Below are 21,641 nucleotides of genomic sequence, written 5' to 3'. Positions count from 1 at the left end.
TCAGATTCTCCTGGAGCTGGAATTACCGGCTCTTACAAACTGCCCAGAAAGGATGCTGGGAACCAAACTTAGGTCCCCTGACATCACTTTCTCTCCTGTCCCTAGGCAGACACTTTAAATAAGCATAGCTGTGGAGAGAGATGAGCCGCAATCCGACCCAACATTTAAGGCAACGAAGAAGACAATGGTGACATGAAGGCAGAGACCCACGCTTATCCTTTTAGTTATTTGTCAAAGGCCCGAGTGAAACTCCATGCTGTGTAGCCAAAGCCGCCGCCGAACCTTTGTTACAGTTAGACTAGACGTTTGCACACAACCCAGTGAGTGTGCAAAAAAAAAAAAATCACCAAGCTGTATATAAAGAATGAAAGATTTCTATTGTGTGTGTAGATCTTATTTCCTTAAACCCTTCTCGCATCTTCCCTAACAAAAGCTCAGTAGTGGAGCTCCCCACCAGCATGCCCTAGGCCCTGGATTGGATCCCCAACACTGGAAAAAATTATAAACAAATAAATAAATCTGCCCCAGGGTTATAAAGCCTGGCAAGTGAACTGCCAGAGGGTGTGACAGACAGCATGTGCACCCTACTCCCCCCCCCCCACACACACCCCTGTGCCTCCCTTCCTGTGGTCTGAGCTCTCTCCTGCCTGCTTCTTCCTAACATGTCTGTTCACACGGAGGCCTCTGCACTCCCTGCAGACTCTCTTAGCTGGTTCCAGCATGATCTACTTTAGGGAAAGTGGGCAGGAATGATGGACACTGGAGTTGCTGAGAGCAGTCCTTTCCCATCGCCTAGAAACCTAGAAGGTTCTTGGGTGAGGCAAGGCAGTTCTGTCAACTCCCCCACCTGTGTTTACTCATGCGTGTTGTTGTGGTTGCCTTGGTCCCCTAGATCCTTGGCAAATGCGTTGTTCAATGCAGCCTGGGGTGTTTACCTGGGGAGGGTAGTTCTGGGCATGTGCAGGTGGGCTCCTTCCCCAGGTCCTTTGTTTCAAAGGAAGGGAACATTAAACTTCAGTTGGGTCCACATTCTCGGCAGCCCAGGGCGTGTGCGGAGGTGGGGACTCAACATGCATCCAGCTGTTTACCGAGCTCTCGGATGTCCCCAAGCCCAGTGTTAAGGCTTGCAGTGGGGTAAAAGATGAGGGGTAGGGGTGGAGCTTGTCACCTCGGTCTCTGTGAGCGCCTATGAGCATGGCTCCTGTGGGCTGTGTTCTCCTGTGTCCTCGACCCCTCTGGCTCCCACAGTCCTTTACCAGTGTGAAACTCCTGGAGCTGAGGCTGTGGGACAGCCAAGTCCCTGGGTGAGCTCCATGCCATGCCTTACTTGCCCATCTGTAGAATATGCTAAACAATGGTGCCCACCCCTTCTAGGGGGTTGCTTATGTCTAGTAGAGATACTGTGCTCAGAATTCATCGTGGTGTGTGGCACGACCTTACTAAATGTGATCATGCTAGCTATAAGCCACATGGGGGAATTAAAGTTCAAATAAATGCCAGGCCCAATGGTACAGACCTGTGATCTCAGCTGCTTGGGACACTGAGCAGGAAGATCACAAGTTCAAAGTTTGGCTGAGCTACAGAGTGAATACAAAGCCATCCTGAACAATTTAGTGAGACCCTGTCTCAAAATAAAAAGTTAAAAGAGGCCCCGGGCACAGTGTAGTTCAGTGGTAAGACACCTGCATAGCCTAGTCTAAGGCCTGGGCTTACTCTCCAACACCAGAGAGAAATAAAGGGGATTGGGGGAAAAATCAGTTAAAATCACAGCTCTAGCAGCTGGTGGTGCAGACACTGGTAATCAGTCAGCACCCAGCCAGCATGGGCCCTGCCTTCAGGTTTATAAACTGGCGGCAGCAGTGCAACCCTGTGGTCCCGGTACTTGGGAGGTCAACCAGAAGGTTCTGGAGTCTGAAGCCAGCCTGGGTTCCACTGGGAACCACAGTCTCACAACAGCAATCGCAGAAAGCCCAGACTTCGTTATTCTGCTGTTTCCCACAGGAGTGACTACTAAATGTGCTAATTAGGACAGACAGTGCCCGCCATCGTAGGAAGTTCTGCTGACGGCTCGGCAATGCACGGCCCAGTCAGAAGGACCCAGAGTTCCTATGAAGACCCAAGCTCCTCTCTTTCTGCCCCTCGTCCCCAGCCTCGGAGTCCCGGGTCGCCTCCCATCAGAGGGATTAGGGAGAGAACGGAGACTGGTGGGAACCTGGCAGGATTAGGAGCTAATGACAGAGCAGCTCTGGAACCCAATCTCCACAGGCCGCCGCCTGAGGGAAGTGGGTGGTTGGAATGTGAAGTGGGGGTGGGGGTGGGGAGTTACCTAACTGCTCCAGAGTGACACATCAGGTGTTCCAGACAGAGGGAAATGGCCAAAGGTGACTCCTTCTCCTGTGGACCCAACTGTATCGGGGCCACAAGTCAGGCAAGGTGCCAGAAGACAGCATCTAGAGTGTCCCACATCCACCTCCTTAAAGAACTCCAAGATAGCTCAGAAAAGAGGCCCAGGATTGCCCCAAAATTGTACATCTAGGATGCTCTAGTTTAGGGATAGTGGACCTGGGACAGTGGCTTGGTCTAACCTAGCTGTGTTAGCTAAGGCTAGCCCAGGATCATCTCTAGCTATGCACAGTCTCTTGAGACAGCTTTGCTTGCTTGGTGTTTGGTTTGCTGTGTAGCCCAGGCTGTCCTTGAATTTACAACCTCTCACCCCCCCTCTCAGCCTCCTGAGTGCTGAGACGATAGGCATATGCTGGGTTAAAGGTTTTCCTAGAGACAGTAACTGACAGGATGGCCTTTTCCTTATCAGGGCTCCAGAGAAGGGGAAGGGGGCAATCCCCTAGCAATGCATAGAAACCCAGGCAGTCAGTGCTTTCATCTGTGTTAGGGGGCAGAGCTGGTCCTCTGTCAGAGACGAGGGGCCCAGGAAACACTGGGCAGAGCTGGTCCTCTGTCAGAGACGAGGGGCCCAGGAAACACTAGGCTGAAAGGTGTTACAAGGAAATCTAGAGCAGGGCTAGCCTCAGGCCCGTGTGGTGGTAGAATGCAGAAAGGGACAGAAAGCAAAGGACACAGGAAACTTCTGGGCTTCCCTGCGCACTGACTGTGGATGGCCCACCAGCTTCTTCACTCCAGGTAGATACTTCTTCCCGGCCATAAATGAAAATCTCCCCAAAACATCCTTGCCCCCAAGGCCATGCTCCTGACCCATTGGAACCCTCAGTACTAATGGGAGCTGTGCATAACCAGAGGCCCCACACACGGGGTTCTGGGTAGACACAGGGGGAGGGTGCCTGGCCTTTCCCTGTGGTCAAGTCTATAAGACCAGTTCCTCGCAACAGAATTTGAAAGACATCAGAAAAGTAGCAATGGCCCTATGAAAAAGACCAGCCTTCAGCATAGACCTTTGAGTTCTGTCTTCTGTCTTCAGCAGCCTGTCTTCTCTCCTTTTTGCAGTACCGGGAATCGAACCCAAGGCTGTAGGCACACTAGGCAAGCTCTATCCAGTACTGCATCCCATCCCACAGACTGTCTGTCTCTTGACTGTGAGTGTTCGCTGCAGGTGAGGGGTGTGAGCATCTCCTCCCAACTCTGAACACCATGCAGGGCGCTCAGTAGGCTGCAGGGCCTCAGACTCCCACCCTGCAGGAGCCAGTGGAGGCTTTTGGGAGCTCCTTCCTTAGGAGCATGAGGAGACTAAGGCTTAGGGAAAGGCTGTACCTCTGAGGAGTGGGGCTCATCCTCCACGGGACTGCCCCTTCTCCAGGACAGTGGTCACTGGAGGCCAGAGAGTGCGGAGGGGGTCCACAGAGAAGGCCAGACTCCTTCCTTCATAGTTACCTCATCTGGCAGAGGGCCTCTGGGCCTGCTGTTTGCTCCAGACCTGTCCCAGAGCCAAGCACGGGACCTCACTTAATCCTAGTTATGTAATGTCCAATCTAAAGAATTGGCCTGGAGGAGGTGCCTGAGCCACACCCAGAAGTGGGGGCAAAAGGCTCCAGCTGGGTCTGGACAGACAGACGAGGCTGGGCCTCTGCCTGCAGTGGTCACTGTTCCTCAGTCTCAGCCAGCACCATGAGTGGCCGAGTTGGAGACCTAAGCCCCAAACAGGCAGAGACCCTGGCCAAGGTAAGAAGAGATGTCCCCGACCCCCCATAGGACCTCAGAGGAAAGTGGCCTAGAGTGAGGCAGAAAGCATCCCTGGACCCTGCCTCCATCTGTTGGCTCTGAATGTCCTTGACATTGTCTCTTTGCCGTCACCTCTTAAGGGGTCACATCTTACGCAGTTCTGTGACATCAGTCCTGACAGAGCAAATATAACATGTGGGTGACATTACAGAAGTAAACTTGAGCTTGCCCAAGAGCCCGACCCCAGAGCTCTGCCTGGCAGTCCCCCCCTCCTCCCTCCCTAGCCCCGGGTGGGAGCTGAGCATGCAGCTGTTGTTCCTCTGGTGGATTCTCCTTTCCTGGGACTGAAAGGAGAGCCAGTCCGTAGGCTCCAGATCCGATAGACAGACAGAGCGTTGGTGTGCCCATGGCTGAAGGGAAGAGGACGCTTGATCACGAACCTTTCCTTCCTTCAAATCCATGTCTTTGTAAAAGACAGGAAGAGGAGAGAATGCACAGGGAGCTAGGAAAACACACGCGGCCCCCTTTACTCAGCTGCCCGCCCTCTATTTCTCCTCCCATCCCCCCCCCATTTCTCTGTCCTGTTCACAGCCCATCTCTCCTTTTCTCCACTTGCCTACCTATACATAGATCCATCCATCCATTGATCAATTGATCCTTCATTTTTTCTTTCCACCCACCCATTCGCTCGTCCCTCCATTCTGCCTTTGTCCATGCACTCACCCACCTACACCACTGTCAGGCTGAGGGAGAGAGCAAAGGAGAGGTGATTACCGAATCTTGGAGTGGAGAGGCCAAGGCTCGGTGTGAGAAACTCACCAACAGGCATTTTCTTTCCAGTTCCGAGAAAACGTCCAGGATGTGCTGCCTGCCCTGCCCAACCCTGATGATTACTTTCTTCTTCGTTGGCTCCGAGGTGAGGGAAGAGGTGGGGTTACTGAAGATGAGGGGACAGCAAGAGGGCCTGGGTCCCCACAGCTCCATCACAATCCGTGGCTCTCAGGATCTGACCATACCATCCTGTTTCACATGCTCAGGTCTAGGAGAGTGGAGTTCCTATCAAATTCCTAGGGTCCCCCATTGCTTTGACTTGTTAGGGGCAAAGCAGCGCAGCCCTGTCCCATCTTCACCTTCCCCCATCTTTCCTCAGCTCGGAGCTTTGACTTGCAGAAATCAGAGGCCATGCTTCGCAAGGTAAAGCACCAGCCCCAGAATTTGGAGATGGTATTTATATGGGGGGCAGGGAAAGCATCAGCCCGAGAATTTGGAGATGATATTTATATGGGGGGCAGCGTGGGGAAAATCAATGCCTCACACCCCTACATCCATGCCCTTTTCAGGGAGCTGGGAGCCTCATGGGCCCTAACCATCCCTTTTGTTTTTAGTACATGGAGTTCCGGAAGACCATGGACATTGATCACATCCTTGATTGGCAGCCCCCAGAGGTGAGCCCCACCCCCAAACACTCAAGCAGCTTCTGGCCACTGGAGACCATGAGGGAGGTCAACAAGCAGAGATGCCCTTGGAAGCCATTAACCCCACAGGGCCTTTTCTGTAAGAGTAATGAAAATCCCTGCTTCAAGAGTTCCATCATTGGCTGGGCATGATGGCAGACACCTAGCACTTCGGAGGCAGAGGCAGGTGGATTTCTGGGTTTGAGGCCTGGTCTACAGAGTGAGTTCCAGGACAGCCTGGGTCACACAAAGAAACTCTGTTATGAAAAACCAAAATGATAATAATAATAATAAGTCCCAGTATGAGTTCATTTAATCACCTGAACACTATGAGACAGGTGTTATCATCCCTTGCATCCAGCAAAAATCCAGCAACTTGCCCGAAGTCCCACAGTCCCATGGTGAGGCTGGGGTTTGAATTTAGCCCTGCTTGGCCTCTCAAACTTGTACCTGAGACACTGTGGCCAGTCAGTCCCTCTGTGTTTCTACCCACTCCAGAGTTTCAAAGCATCCTGTCCAGGTGAGAAAGCAACAATCCATCAAGGGACTGGTAAGAGTGGTACCCACAATGGGGTCACAGTAACATGATCTCAGAGGTGTAGACAGTATGCCATGTCTGCCAGAATTTATCAGAAAGCAAGAATCTGAGCCATCTTATGCAAGAGGAGGTGGGATGGAGCTCAGAAAGGTGGCATCGCTTGCTCAAGGACATGGAACAGAGAAACACCAGTGTCTGTGTTTGAACCATATCTGCTGACCTTCAGAATTGACATCCTCTATCACTAAACAAGACATGGATGGCACTACAGGCAGGACCAACGAGCCCAGAAGCCTGAAGTCAGGCTGGGCTGGTACTGGGGGTTCCAGAGAGGTGTATGATGCCAAGTGTCATGTATTTTTCCACGTCCAGGTGATCCAGAAGTACATGCCTGGAGGCCTGTGTGGCTATGACCGTGATGGCTGCCCCGTTTGGTACGACATCATTGGGCCACTGGACCCCAAAGGGTTGCTTTTCTCAGTCACCAAGCAGGACCTTTTGAAGACCAAGATGAGGGACTGTGAGCGCATCCTGCACGAGTGTGACCTGCAGACAGAGCGGGTGAGGTTCTGACTGGATAGGATGGGTGACTGGAAGCAGGAGAGATGACCAGGGTTGGTGGTCCCGAGAACACACCAGTGTTCTCTACTATCATGGTCAGAGGACTCTCATCTCAGGTCAGAAAGCTCCACTGCTTATCAGCTGTGTGAACCTGGGAAGTTTCCGACCTCTCTGAGCCTCACCCTTGGCAGGACAGTCTGCAAAGAGTAAGGGATGATAACAGTTAGGAAGTTCTCCAGCTTATGATGGGGTCCATCTTAATAAACCAAATAAAAACTCTAAGTTTAAAATAACACTAGTTGGAGATAAAGTTAAAACTTCTGACCCACTCAGCATCATAGCGTAGACTAACTAGCCTGCCTCAGGTGTGTGCAGAGTGTTTTCATTAGAATACAGATGGACCCCAGAAGACAACACCATCCTGAATATTGCTAGACCAGAAAAAAATCAAAACTCACCAATCAGACTAAGGAGTTGACTGAATGTGTTCTTCACACCATCATAAAGTTTTTTAAAAGTATTAAGTCAAGCTATTGTCGGTGAAAGGATGGGTGGAAGGAAGGATGGGTGGATGGATAGGTAGGTGGGTGGATGGGTGGGTAGGTGATAGATGGATGGGTGGGCGAATGGATGGATGGGTGGGTGGATAGATGGGTGGGTGGGTGGGTGGATGGATGGGTGGGTGGGTGGATGGATAGGTAGGTGGGTGGATGGGTGGGTAGGTGATAGATGGATGGGTGGGCGAATGGATGGATGGGTGGATAGATGGGTGGGTGGGTGGGTGGATGGGTGGGTGGATGAGTGGGGAAATATGTTCATTCTTTTCCACTTGCTACTTTGAGGACAGAGTGGAGGTTTGGAAGCACCCTGAGGGTCATATACTTGGGTCTCCAGTTCCCAAGCCTACACTTTGACCCTGGCTCTGTCCCTTGCTCATCCTCACAGCTGGGGAGGAAGATTGAGACCATTGTGATGATATTCGACTGTGAGGGTCTGGGACTGAAGCACTTCTGGAAACCTCTGGTGGAAGTATACCAGGAGGTGAGGAAGCCCAGTGGTGGATGTGCACTCGCGCTCGGGCACACACACACACACACACACACACACTTGGGTGACACGCTTGGCCTGCTTTGACCTTGCAGTTTACTTAGAACACAAATTAATAAAAGGTGATTTCCTTCTAGGCCCCGCCCACCAAGGAAACCTTAGTAGGACTCCTAGAGTGTCTGCAGAGTAGATCTTAGGAGAGCACAGGGCCTGCTTCCACCTGTCAGTCCCTTGGCAGGTCACACACACCCAGCTCTACCCTAGGCCCCCACTATGCTTCAGGGTCCTCACATCCAGAATGAGGGCAGTGAGACCAGGAGACTCGGAGAGTCTGTCTGTAAAGCATGTGCACAGTGCTAGGCGACACTGAACATCTGACGTATGTCCTCACACGGTTCTCTTCTGCTGTTTAAACAATGGCGTGGTTCCCATGAGCATTTGGCTCTTAGTCTGAGTGAAAAGGTTCCCTTAAGAGGCCAATGGAGGTAATACCGAAAAGGAAACCCTCCAGGCAGGAGATGGCAAAGGGGGGAAGGGGAGAAGGTGTGGGCTCTGAGAGGGTTTTCTTGGTTCCACAGTTCTTTGGCCTCCTTGAAGAGAACTACCCAGAGACCCTGAAATTCATGCTCATTGTGAAGGGTGAGTGAGAAGTGACTGCCCCTCCCTGGGCCTCCACAGTTTTGCCATTCACTCTTGGGGCTCAGTGCCTTCCCCTGGGGCTGTTGTGGGAAGGTTTGCTTGCTGTCTGCATGCCAACGGCTTGACTCTGCACAGAGGAAGGCTCAGGCAATGGTAGCAGCTAGCTTCACTAGCTCCTCTTCCCCTCTCCCACCCATGATCCTCTCTCCCTCCTCAGACTGTCTCTGGCCCTAAGGTGCCCAGGCTGGCCTTGAACTCACTCCGTAGCTCACACAGACCTTACACTTGCAGTCTTCCTGCCTCAGCCTTCATAATGTATGAGATTACAGGCCTACCCCACCAGGTCTATTCTCCTATTCATTCTGGTTTTCTTTCTTTTCTTTTCTTTCTTTTTTTTTTTTTTGAGGAGGAGGGATAATTTTGTTTGTTTGTTTGTTTGTTGAGACAGGATCTAACTTGTAGCTCTGGCTGTCCTGAAACTCACTCTGTAGACCAGGTTGACCTCGAACTTACAGAGATCCACCTGCCTCTGCCTCCTGTGTGCTGACTAAAGACAAGTGCCATCACCGCCCAGCTCACTGTTTTTCTGAGCAAGTTATCTACCCTATGAAGGGCTCTAAGCCTATGCCTGTGGTGTATGTCCCAGGCCTGGTACCATTCTGGGTGCTCACTAGCCATTTAAGTGGCTGTTCCTCGGGTAGGTAGGTTTGTTTGTAACTGTTGGTGGAGGCTGCTTGTTTGTTCCCAGCCGCCCAGACCTGAAATAATCACACAGAAACTGTATTAATTAAAACATTGCTTGGCCAATAGCTTAAGCGTATTTTTAGCTAGCTCTTATATCTTAAATTAACCCATTTCTATTATTTTATATTTTATCACAAGGATCATGATTTACCAGTAAGATTCTGGCTGGCAGCTCATATCTTTCTCCTCTGGTGGCTAAATGGCATCTCTCTGACTCTGCCTACTCTCTCTATACATCTCTGAATTTTCTGCCTAACTTTACTCTGTTAAGCCATTGGCTGAAAGCAGCTTCTTTACTAACCAATGGTAATAAAACATTTTAATAGCATACAGAGGGGAATCCCACATCAGGTAACTCATTGTTTGGTTAGTTGTCCAGTTGATTTACTAGTTGGTTGGCTGACTAGCCAAGTAACTAGTGATGGATTGGAGAGTTGACTGGGCTGGCTGATTGGTTGACTGACTTTGAGCTTAGCTGATTGTATGGCTATCATTTTGGTGACTGGTTGCTTGGGTGGGTGCCTGGCATGTTGGTTGATGGCTGGCTAGGTTATTCTTCAGCTGAATTTGCATTGTCAGCTGGTTATTGGGATCGCTGGCTCTTTGTGTGAATGGTTGGTAGCTGGAGTGAGCCGTTAATCAGCTGTCCAGCTGGTTGGTCAGCGGACCAGCCAATTGATTTTCTGTTTGGCTGACTTGATGAGTTTGACTTATGTGAGTTGGTGGATTATTTATTTGTTAGCAGGCTGGTTAGCTTATTGGCTGGGTGATGAGGAGGCTGGTGACTGGTTTATTTGTGGGGCAGGTAGGCAATGGATGGATGGATGGTTAGTTGGCTATTTCTTGGTGATTGGGTCAGAGTCTGGGCTGGAAGGGGTCCTTTACGATTCTATATCACTGGCCGTGTTCATTGTGGAAAAGTTGCCCCATGGCTTGATTTCTCCTGTTCTTCTTCTTGTATCTTTCCAGCTACCAAACTGTTCCCTGTGGGCTACAACCTCATGAAGCCATTCCTGAGTGAGGACACACGGAGGAAAATTGTGGTGTTGGGAAGTAAGTTGTTCCAGGGCCCCCATCCCTGTGCCTCACACATAAGCTTTAAAGTGACGGTGGTCCATCATCCCTGCCAGCACTCAACATGTGCTTGCAGTCACAAGCTCCTTCTTCCCCGTGGTGAGATGGGGCTCATAACATAGAGCCAAGTCATTTCCTAGGCCCTATACCCTGCCTTCACCCTCGGGTGAGTGCCTCCTGCACCTATAAGTTTCTGCTCTGTTGCTTCTCAACCTTGGCTCTACGTGCCCTGGCTTCCCTTCTGCACCTGCACATCCAGCCAGTGCTTCTAATGACAGCTCAGACTGAGGAGGAAAAGCAGGAGATATAGCCAGGACTCAGAGAAGGAAGTCTGACACAGAGGTCTGGACAGGTGCAGACAGATGCATCATTCGGTGGATTCTGGGTAGCCGCAGGAGCTGTGCTGCAGGATGATACTGCTTTTTGTTGTTTTGTTTTGTTCTTTGAGGCAGGGTTTTGTGTAGCTCATGCTGACTTCAGGCTCAGTAAGTAAACAAAGAGAACCTTGAACTCCTGATCCCTCTTCTTCCAGTAGATACAAGAGTGCACCATCCTACCCAGAAATTCACAACTGAATAGTGACTAAAGAAATATTGTCAAGGGGCTGGAGAGATGGCTCAGCGGTTAAGAGCATTGCCTGCTCTTCCAGAGGTCCTGAGTTCAATTCCCAGCAACCACATGGTGGCTCACAACCATCTGTGATAAGGTCTGGTGCCCTCTTCAGGCACGCATGGAGACAGAATATTGTATACATAATAAATAAATATTTTTTAAAAAAGAAATATTGTCAAGTGGGAAAAAATGGAAGTAGATCAGAAAGCCACACATACTGTGAATAGAGAAGGCCTACTCAGTGACTGTGTACCTTGAAGCATGGTGGAATAAGTTCTAGCCTCAGAATTCATGGTACAAAGAAAAACCTGAGTGTGTTAGCACACACTTGGTAATCCCAGCACTGAGGATGTGGAGTCAGAAAGATCCCTAGGGCTCACTGGCTTGAAGCCTAGCCTGATTGGTGATCCTAGGCCAATGAGAGACTTGTTTCAAAAAAAAAAAAATCAAAGTAGACAGGCCCTGAAGAATGTTGCCATAGGTTTCCCTCTGACCTCCACGAAGGTGAACATACGTGCCTGTCCATGTTCACACACATGTGCACCTACACACAAGCCATATGGACAATATAATTTGTTTTTCTAAGTTGTACTGGACTGGAATGATGGTTCAGCTGCCCCCAGGTTGATGACCTGAGGGCCAGCCATCCCAGAATCCACACAGTAGAAGGAGAATTCTCTTACATCCTCGTGTATGCTGTGATATGTGACCTCTCCACACACAAAATAAATAAATATAATTTAAAAAATAATAAAACAAGTATATGCAAAACAAAGAGAAATTAATAGATCCTGCTTGTAAAGGTATTGTTTGTATGCCGGGTGATGGTGGCACATGCCTTTAATCCTAGCACTTGGGAGGCAGAGGCAGGCAGATCTTTGTGAGTCTGAGGCCAGCCTGGTCTACAAGAGCTAGTTCCAGGACAGGCTCCAAAGTTACAGAGAAACCATGTCACAAAAAAACAAAAAAAAGGTATTGTTTGTATTTTCCTGTTTTCTCAGTTTTATGTTTTCTCATATTACTATAAATAAGAAAAATAATTACTTTTTATTTATTTTTGTTTTGTTTTTTGAGACAAAGTGGCCTCAAATTCACCATCCTCCTGCCTCAGTCTCATGGATGCTGAGACCACCATTGTATGCCATTGCTCTGACAAGAGTTGCTTTTAAAAGTGGCAGAGGTGGGTTGTGAGTGTAGCTCGGCCACAGAGTACTTGCCCAGCATATGTGAGGCCCTGGAAACATCCATTGCATGATGAAATAAGTAGACAGACAGAAAGACAGACAGAGAGATAGGATAGGGTAAATGAGGGGGAAAAAACCCCACCAATAACAACAAACCCTAACTCTCTAACACAAATCAGTGAGCCTGAGCTTGGAGGAAAACCATCTCCCAAGCAGAATGTTCAGATCATCTGATTATGTGAGCTGAGGATCTAGACGTGGGGGTGGGAGTCTTATGTTCTTCAATATTCTTTTTTCCCAATACCCCAACTCCTACCTCCACCTGGTTTCACTATGAAGGAGAGCTTGACGGATGACAAGATAGCCTGGTTGTGGGGAGGCACCAAATCCTGGTGCGATGTGAACCCAAGTCTATGCCCTCTATTCCCCTGGGTGCCCTACAAGGCTCAGTACACTTAGCCCAGCATTCCAGGGGTTTCCTATTTCCCACTGGAGAGAAGGAATATTCCACAGCCACAGTGGGTCAAGGAGACCTGGCAGTTATCCCTGGCAACAAGCTCAGGGTATGTTGGCGGATGTGGGGGACTGTTTGGTTCTTCCACATGTGATAACTACGATTCATCTCCCTCCACCTAGACAGCTGGAAAGAAGGCCTGCTGAAACTCATCAGTCCTGAGGAGCTGCCTGCTCATTTTGGGGGAACTCTGACTGACCCAGATGGGAACCCCAAATGTTTGACCAAGGTACACAGAGCCTGAGGACAGGAAGGGGTTAGAGGAACAGAGATGGGTGACTTCCCCGTCCACCTATTCATTCCACAAACGAATCCAGACCGACCCCAGGGTATAGAGACCAGGTATTCAGCTAGTGGGTGTGTGGGTATGGGGGGGGGGTGATCCAGCTTATTAGGACTCGTGGGAGCTACTGAGAAGATACGCAGAAAGAGGTGAAATGGAGTTTTGATTTGGGAATAAGCTGGAAGAAGAAGCTTCCAGCGGAAGTGCTGGCCCAGCCTAGAGAGCCAGGAAAGGCTTTGGAGAAGGGGAGCAGAAATCTTCCCAGTGATGATAAGAAGTATCTCTGGTACAAGAAATGACCCCAGAGGGGCTGAAAAGATGGCTCAGAGGTTAAGAACGCTGACTGCTTGCTCTTTCAGAGGTCCCAAGTTCAATTCCCAGAAACCACGTAGTGGCTCACAACCATCTACAATGAGATCTGGTACCCTCTTCTGGCCTGCAGACATACATGGAGACAGAACACTGTGTACATAATAAATAAAATTTTAAAAAAAGAAAGAAAAAAATGACTCCAGAATCTATTCTAGATCAACTATGGTGGGGAGATCCCCAAGTCCATGTATGTGCGGGACCAGGTGAAGACTCAGTACGAGCACTCAGTGCAGATTAGCCGTGGCTCCTCACACCAGGTGGAATATGAGATCCTGTTTCCAGGCTGTGTCCTCAGGTAGGGACAGATCGTCGCTCCTCCCCTGGCTGGGTTCTGACCCCTCAGGGACCCATCACACTGAGCAGCAACCTGACCTCTCACAGGTGGCAGTTCTCATCTGATGGTGCAGACATCGGCTTCGGAGTTTTCCTCAAGACCAAGATGGGGGAGAGGCAGAAGGCCGGGGAGATGACTGAGGTGCTAACCAGCCAGCGCTACAATGCTCACATGGTACCTGAGGATGGGAGCCTCACCTGCTCAGAGGCTGGCGTCTGTAAGTCCACCCCAGTCGTGCACGGGCTCTGAAAATAGGAGCTACCTTCCACATGGCTTAAAGGATGAACATGGGCAGTGGTCCCCTTCCCCACAAACATATCAGGGCATACAGTCCAGGTCAGAGCCTTCATTCATTCCCAAGCCATATTCATGGACACCTCATGTGCACCAAGGGTCAGAGACACATCCCTGAGGGATGGAGAGTGCTTGGGCCACAGGAAACAAACAAAGGATAATAGGGCATGGTTTTCTTTGCCCATTTGAGGCCATGAGAAGTAAGCCAACTTATGCACAGCCTCAAAACAGGATGCCATGTTTCCTCAGCCTCAGTGTGGGTGCACAAGTGCCAAATTCTGCCCAATCTGGGAAGGATCATTTGCTGGGTCACCCAGGGCCTGAGGATTAAGACCATTACCTCGGGCTATGCCCGGCCCCCACTTTGTCCAGGAGGGCTGGAAAGCCTCTGTTGCTCTCATGTCTCTTCATGTTTGTGTGCAGTTGTGAAGACAATGGGATGTAATTAACACCCATTGTTCTCACTGTTGAGGCAACTAAAGCCCATTGTGGGTGAATGCCAGGAGGAGGGACCGTCAGCTTACAGGCTCTGCCCAGGATGCTGGGTCCCATGGGGAAGTAAAAGGAGCGGTGGGAGGTGGGAAGTCGTACCAGCTTTGCAGGCACAGCCAGTGGGAACTAATATTCCATTTGTCTCCTAGATGTCCTGCGCTTTGACAATACCTATAGCTTTGTGCATGCCAAGAAAGTCAGCTTCACGGTGGAAGTGCTTCTCCCAGACGAGGGCATGCAGAAATACGATGAGGAGCTCACCCCTATCTAGACGGATGTCCTGCTTCTCAGAGACCCCGAACCTCAGTTTTCTCTCTACTCTTCCTTTCATTTCTACAATTGATCATTAGTCCGGCTGACTGTGTGATACCAGTGAGCAGAGAAAGAGAGTGTCACAGAGGCCCAGGAATAGGGAAATGTCTCTGCTTGGCTTCATCTAGCCTAAGATAGTTGTGCTTGACTCCCTCCCTGTGAGCTGTAAGCAACTCGAGCTGAAGATTATCTGAACCCTTTCCACTTCCACTCGCTATATAGTAGGCTCTTAGTGTATTCCCGTAGGTTAAACAGAGGACCAGCAGGCAGAGACCAGTGGCTCACGGGAATCATAAGAAGGAGATACAACAGCAGATTTCAGCACCCCGGACAGATCCGCACTTGGCAACGACCCAGGCCGTGCAACCTGACAGAGGTTTCCTTTTGGGAGTTTCAGACACAAAAGCTCCTCACCTCTGGCAGGAGGCGCATACTCCTGACTTTGCCTGACCCATGGGCACGGGCCCCACCCATTATTCCCATAAACACCTCCTTCCTTTTGACCTCACAGCACATATTTTCAGCAATTAAAATAATTTTCCCCAAAGCAAAAGAAGTCATGACCAATTCTCTCTGCTGCTGGGCAAAGCAAAAATGACAGCTGTTGTTTGGTGAGGAGTGTCACCGTCCCAAGTGCTTTACAAGTTCAGCTCATGCCATCGTCACACCACCCCAATACCCTTATTAAAGTCACTTTATGAATGAAGAAACTGGGCTCAGAGAGGCTGACCTAGCCACTCCGTGTCATATAGCCTTAAGCGGCAGATCTAGGACCTGAGTATTTGTTTATTTAGTCAGAAGGTATTGCTCTAAACTGCCCCCATGATACCCCATCAAAAGACTCTGCTCTGACAAGGATAAAAGAAATGGTTTGATTGCCCTGCACCCTTCAGTAGAGTGTACTGGGTAACCCCACCCCTCCAGTACCTTTTTGTAGATGGAAGAGGTAACCACCCTGATTGGACAGCCCGAGTAATCAAGAGCCACATTGCTTAAGCAGATTGTTCAAAGGGTCTCACAGAGGGCTGGAAGGGTCTTGCACTCCTGGGCCTGGTGTTCTGTCCTCTGCTAGCTCTGTGTCTGTAGAAATGACCACATGATGTTCACCACAGCCCCGGGGAGCTGGGACAAGGCTTCCAGTTTCTTTCTCAGCTTCTTGTCCTGTGCATGGTACATAGACACCGGCTTGCGTGCCCATCTCCTGGTGCAATGCTTGCCAAGAGATGACTAGTTCATAGAATGAGCATGGGCCAGAACCCAAGGGCCCTGCTGATGCCATAAGATGCACCGTGAGTGGCAGATGAATGTGAAACCTGACTCGCCAAGCTAATGATATTCTGTGGAGGGGAGTAGAGCCATGCACACACTTAAGGGCACAGGCTCTTATGCCCATCTTATAGATAGGAACTGTCTTAGGGGGCTGGAGAGATGGCTCAGAGGTTAAGAGCATTGCCTGCTCTTCCAAAGGTCCTGAGTTCAATTCCCAGCAACCACATGGTGGCTTACAACCATCTGTAATGGGGTCTGGTGCCCTCCTCTGGCCTGCAGGCATACACACAGACAGAATATTGTGTACATAATAATTATTTTTAAAAAAAGAACTGTCTTAGGGTTTCTATTGCTGGAATGAAACACTATGACCAAAAGCAACCTGGGAAGGAAAGCATTTATTTCACTCCCAGTTCCACTTAACAGCTCATCATCAAAGACAGTGAGGGCAGGAACTCACAGAAGGTAGGAACCTGGAGGCAGAAGCTGATGCAGAGGCCATGGAGGGGTGCTGCTTACTGACTTGCTCCCTATGGCTTGTTCAGTCCACCTTCTTACAGAATCCGGGACCACCTGGCCAGGGAGGGCACCACCCACCATGAGCTGGGTCTTCTCCCATTGATCACTAATTGAGAAAATGCCTTACAGCCATCTTATGGTGGTTTTTCCTCAACTGAGGCTCCCTCCTCTCAGATGACTCTAGCTTGTGTCATGTTGACATAACACTAGCCAGGACAGGAACTGGGCTTCCAACAGCACTGGCCCTGTTTTCTTCAGCCTGCGGATGGTGGAATTGGACCAGAGCCAGGGTGTCCACTTTGCTTTATGACCTCCAGGTTCCTGGGTGAATTTCCAAATGGGCTAAGACTGCCCCTCCTTCTTGAGTAGGCAGGGGAGGGGAAAGTACCCAGAATCACAAAAGAGGGAAGGAAAGGTGAAGAAGAGAAAGCAGTCAGACTCTGAAAGAATAAAAGGGTGATATTGGATGGTACTTAAAATGTATTCCTTATCTAACATTAAAGTCTAACTGAGCATCCCATATCTTTTCAAACATATTGACTGTTCCGTGGTCATTTCACACGCAACCACCAAGTGTTTACATCACATTCGCTCCTCATTCTCCCACTCCAACTCCTCCCAGAATCCCCCCCCCCCTCGGTACAATGTTCCCAACTTCATCTCCATCTGTGTTTCTAACGCACTGAGTCCAGTTAGTGCCACCCAACGTTCATGGCTATTGGGCTCCAGCCACTGTAGCATGGGCAACTGCCATGGGTCACTGTTGAAGAAGATAAACTCTTTCTTCCAGAGGTTGTCAGCTACCGATAGCTCTTCAGCTCAGGGAGGGCCTCATGAGCCCCTTCCCTTTTCGTCCTGGAGTACTGTCTGATTTGGTTGTGCGCTGGCGACCACAGCTGCCGTGAGCTGATGAGCGCGTTGGCCCTGTCATAGCCAGAAAATGTCATGTCACAGCAATCTTCCCCAGCCTCTGGCTCTCACAAACGTCCTGTGTCCTGCAGTGTAGGGAGTGACACAATGTCCCGTTAAGGACTGAGAACTCCCTGTCACTTCCTCTCCGCACGTCGATCAGTCATGACTCTGTATAACCACCATGCACCGTGTAAAGAAGTTTCTTGGATGAGGGTGAGAGTTGCATATGGGTAAAAGGTTAAGTGTTTAAAAGGTATTGTGACACTATATTCCTTTAGCAAAATGATAACAGTAGGTCCTATGACCTCTCCAGCCACGGATTGGTGACCAGGTACAGTACTAGACATGAGTTGTCTCCTGCAGAATACACCTTAATTCCAATGAGAACGCTATTGGTTACCCCAATAAGGTCCAGGCCATTATTGCACCAGGGGGCGCATCTCTCCAGGCTCGTCATTATTGTAGTTTACAGGGTGCACATCTGGGCCGGGTTCCTGATGGCTTTTCTCCCCCAGCAGCCTGCACAGCACTCCTGGCACTGTGAGATCTAGTCATGGGGAGGATGTTCTCAGGTCAGCACCAGCTTGATTTCCCACGTCCCGTGAGCAAAGTGTGTGGTGTCCTCAGCAGGTGGAGTTTTACCTATTCTAGTAAGGCCTGGGTAACCAAGAGTGATGACGACAGTCTTATTGTTTGGGGGGTGTGGACCCCTCACCAACACTGTGAAAAAGGGGTCCCACACCTGTCACTGGCTTTTTGTTCAATTATCTACGGCTTCTGGGAGGCCATAGATTCTGTGTAAGGCAATATTTGTTGTTGTTGTTGTTGTTGTTGTTGTTGTTGTTGTTTTGGTTTTTTGAGACAGGGTTTCTCTGTATAGCTTTAGAGCCTGTCCTGAAACTCACTCTGTAGACCAGGCTGGCCTTGAACTCTCAGAGATCCACCTGCCTCTGCCTCCCTAGTACTGGGATTAAAGGTGTGCACCACCACCGCACAGCCCTGTGTAAGGTAATGTTAATGAAACTTTTAAATACATGCATTTTTTTAGGAAATTTGCAAAAACACTGGTTTTCATATAGATTTTCCTTTTTTTTTCCTTTTCATATTCTTTTTCAAACATCCCTCTTCCTACATCATCCTGTATTTTATTCGGCAAGCCTGTAATGAAGAACAAGGGAGAGAAGTGTGAGGGGAGGCTGAAGAGATGGCTCAGAGCTCAAGGGCGCTTATTGATTTCCCAGAAAAGCAGAGCTTGGCTCCCAGCTCACGAACACCTGTTACTTCAGCTCTAGGGGATCCAGCGCCCTCTTCTGGCCACTACCGGCACTGCACCTATGTGCTCACACAACATATTTTTAAAAGAAGTGAGAAGGATAAAAAGAATTGAGGAGAGAGGATGGAAGAAAAAAGGAATAAGTTCACCCAAAGAATAGAGTGTACCTGAGACATAACAATCAGCAAGTCTGAAGCCAGTCTGGGCTGCAAAATAAGTCCCAGGCCATCCTGGTCTACATGGCAATCCTATCGAGACCCTTACCATATGAAGGGCTGGGTCTCTGGGGCCACTAGGAGAAATGGAGCCACTGAGAAATTTGAGAAATGAGAAATCAATGGCCATTTTGACCAGTCAACAAAGGCATATTGAGGCATGCTGCCCCTGGTGGAGATTTTTAGTGTTCCCTAAAACTAGCCAGGGCTTGCTTGGAGACCTAACTGCCAGGGTGTTCTAGAACAAAGCCATAAGGCCTGGGGGCTGCCTAGCCATACCTACTCACTGTAGCCTCCTGCCAACAGTCTCCCCTGAAGATGCCTGGGGTTCATCATAGGCCCTACTAGCCTGCTTTGGGGTGGACCTTACCCTCTTCCTGTCATATCAGTTCCTTTGAAAGGGTACCTTGTTGGTCATATCCCATGGGAGCCTCAGGAGCCCAATGGACTATCCTGAATCAAACAAGAATCCTGCCGTGAGAAGAACTTAAGAGTCTTGCAGAGAGCCCTGGTTGGTGGAGGCAGAGGCAGGCAGATCTCTGTAAATTTGAGGCTGCCTTGGTCTACAGAGCAAGTTCCAGGACAGCCAAGGCTACACAGAGAAATCTTGTCTCCTGGGATAAAAGAGCAGCTTGTTTGCTAGGTAACTCCCCAGTCCATCTTTGGAAGCAAACACTTCAATGAAGAAGGGAGGAGCTGAGGCAGACCTTAGCTCCCTTCATTGGCTCTGCCTGAAGCCACAAATCAGGTGCCACCAAGCTCTGGCCTGGGCCCTCACAGCCTAGTCCTGCCAGGGAGGAAACCTGATCATGGAGCAGCAACCTGCTTCCACATCTGCACTATCAGGGCCCTTTTGGGGTCCCATGACCACCAGCAAGGCCGAAGAGGGTCTCTGGAAGCCAAGGCAGGCTAACTATAAGTTTTATTTTTCTCCTTATCCTTCTTCTTTTTTGCTTTGTAGACCAGGCTAGCCTCAGATCCATCTGCCTCTGGCTCCTGAGTGCCAGGATTAAAGGCTTGAGCCACCATGCCTGGTTCAAGCTTTTAAACCCAAGAGTTTGGAAGCCATGTCTGCAGTGTTGGACAATCCTCAAGCCCAGCCACACCACTCCTGTGGGTCATCCTTCTCTATCAAACCTGGATGCCATTCCAGGTGACTCTGAGATTGCCACCAGTTGTACCAATCTGGAGAACCTGAAGTTAGCAGGGTTCTAGAGGTAGGTTTCTTTGCTGTTTTTGTTTTGTTTGAGACAGGACCTTGTTATGTGGCCCTGGCTAGCCAGGACTCTGTGTAGCCCAGGTTGGCCTTGAACTCAGAGATCCACCTATCTCAGCCCTCCTCAGTGCTCAGATAAAGGTGTGGGCCTGGCTATAGGTGTCTTTCTTATGAGCCTTTCTCAATCTGTCCTTTCATTCCCTTATTGCTTCAGCGTGTGAAGACATTACCCTTGACTTTATTGCTCATGATTACACAATGTTAAGGCCAAGCTTCCAGAAGCAATTATCTCAGATTTGAACACTGGTGGATCTCAGGACAACCTGCAGTGCACCCATGATTTCAAAAGCTTTTCCCCGCTGAGCCATCCCCTTCAGCCCCTGCTGAGGTAATTTCTATCTACCGTCTTGTCCGTGGTTTTCCTTTCTATGCAGCAATTACCTGTAGTCAGTTGCTGTCCAAACACTAAGTGGAAAACTCCAGAAACAATCAGTTTGCAAGTCTGGAAAAGCTCTTACTCTAGTGTGTGGTTATAATTGTTAAAGCTTATTATTGTCCTTGTGGTCTGTTGTTCAGGACTCTCCTAAGAGCCAAACTGCCCCCATCCTATGAGTTCGGTGGCGGCTGCTTACAAAAGATCACAACTGGACTCTGTTGACATTTAACCTTTTTCATAGGGCAGTGTCCAGCCACTCCTCTCAGCCAGGAGCGCACAGGTCTGCTCTAGGGAAGGGCTAGAAGTAACCAGGTCAGGCAGGACTAAGGAGGGGACCTCATACAGCCATGCGGAAGCCATCATCGTCGTGGGTGCGGGCCTTGTGTGGCAGCTTTAGGGGCAGCTGTGCTCCTGTTTGTGGCTCCTCACACATGCTCTGTAAGTCAGCCTAGTGAGTGCATTGGCTCTGCGGGGTGAACCTCGGCGGAAACAAACTTTGGTTCTTACTGGGGTTTTATGAGGTGAGTAGATGCTGCCTGGTGCCCCCCCACACACACACACATCCTTCCTGTTCCTAATTTATGATCACGGATGTGCATGTGCCAGATGAGACACAGCAGAGCCGGGCTGATGGCGTCCTTCAAAGGAACTGCTCTGGCAGTCACCTAGGTAATGTGACGTTGTTCCTGGTTGTGTTCAAGGGCTTCACTTGGGTGGCCTTAAAGAGGACACAATGGGAGCATCTTTGCATGGACTTGAGCAATAGAGTCTCTCTATCCTAAAGAAGCCAGTGGTTAAACACTGACCAGTGACACACTGCTCTGGCCCTCCCACTAGCCCAGGAGGAGGGTAGATGGCATGACTCTCCTTTCCAGGTCTAAATTCTAAGGACCAGAGAAGGCCTGTGACAGGGACCTTACAGCATAAACAGTTAAGACGCAGGCATGCTCTTCCATCCATTTTCCTTACATCTTCTTATCATTTTTATAGCTAAATAAAAGTCTATTATGTAATACATTTTATTATTCATTCATCTGCCCGTAGGCTGTTCCATTTCCTAGCTAGTGTGAACCGGGTAGCAATGAGCATGGATGTGCAAGTCGTGTCTGAGGATAGAGTTCTTTGGGCACCCGCCCAGGAGTGGTATGGCTGGTCATGAAGTCATTTTATTTCTCATTTTCTGAGGAGCCTCCGTACTGACTTCCATAATGGCTAC

At 49.6% G+C, this 21,641-nt stretch overlaps 1 protein-coding gene across 2 annotated transcripts; it reads left to right on the top strand.

Annotated features, from left to right (window-relative positions):
* Positions 1-4,077: 4,077 nt before the first annotated feature.
* On the top strand, positions 4,078-14,544 carry LOC121436503 (SEC14-like protein 3). 2 transcript variants are annotated; one of them, XM_041636470.1, is made up of 12 exons: positions 4,078-4,131; positions 4,972-5,047; positions 5,282-5,325; positions 5,517-5,576; positions 6,496-6,684; positions 7,630-7,725; positions 8,310-8,370; positions 10,084-10,167; positions 12,621-12,727; positions 13,309-13,448; positions 13,535-13,704; positions 14,423-14,544. In XM_041636470.1, exons 1-12 carry the CDS (start codon positions 4,078-4,080, stop codon positions 14,542-14,544), a joined length of 1,203 nt encoding a protein of 400 aa, XP_041492404.1. The 2 variants fall into 2 exon arrangements, with proteins under 2 accessions (XP_041492404.1, XP_041492403.1); XM_041636469.1 differs by having other exon boundaries at positions 10,084-10,174; positions 12,625-12,727.
* The last annotated feature ends 7,097 nt before the right edge of the window (positions 14,545-21,641 follow it).

The sequence above is a fragment of the Microtus oregoni genome, unplaced genomic scaffold, assembly GCF_018167655.1.
Source record: "Microtus oregoni isolate MIOR12 unplaced genomic scaffold, Mior012 000049F_ref0000343, whole genome shotgun sequence".
In the NCBI taxonomy this organism is placed as follows: domain Eukaryota; kingdom Metazoa; phylum Chordata; class Mammalia; order Rodentia; family Cricetidae; genus Microtus; species Microtus oregoni.
Note: the sequence above shows the minus strand (reverse complement) of the source record. Positions and strands in the feature narration are given on the sequence as shown.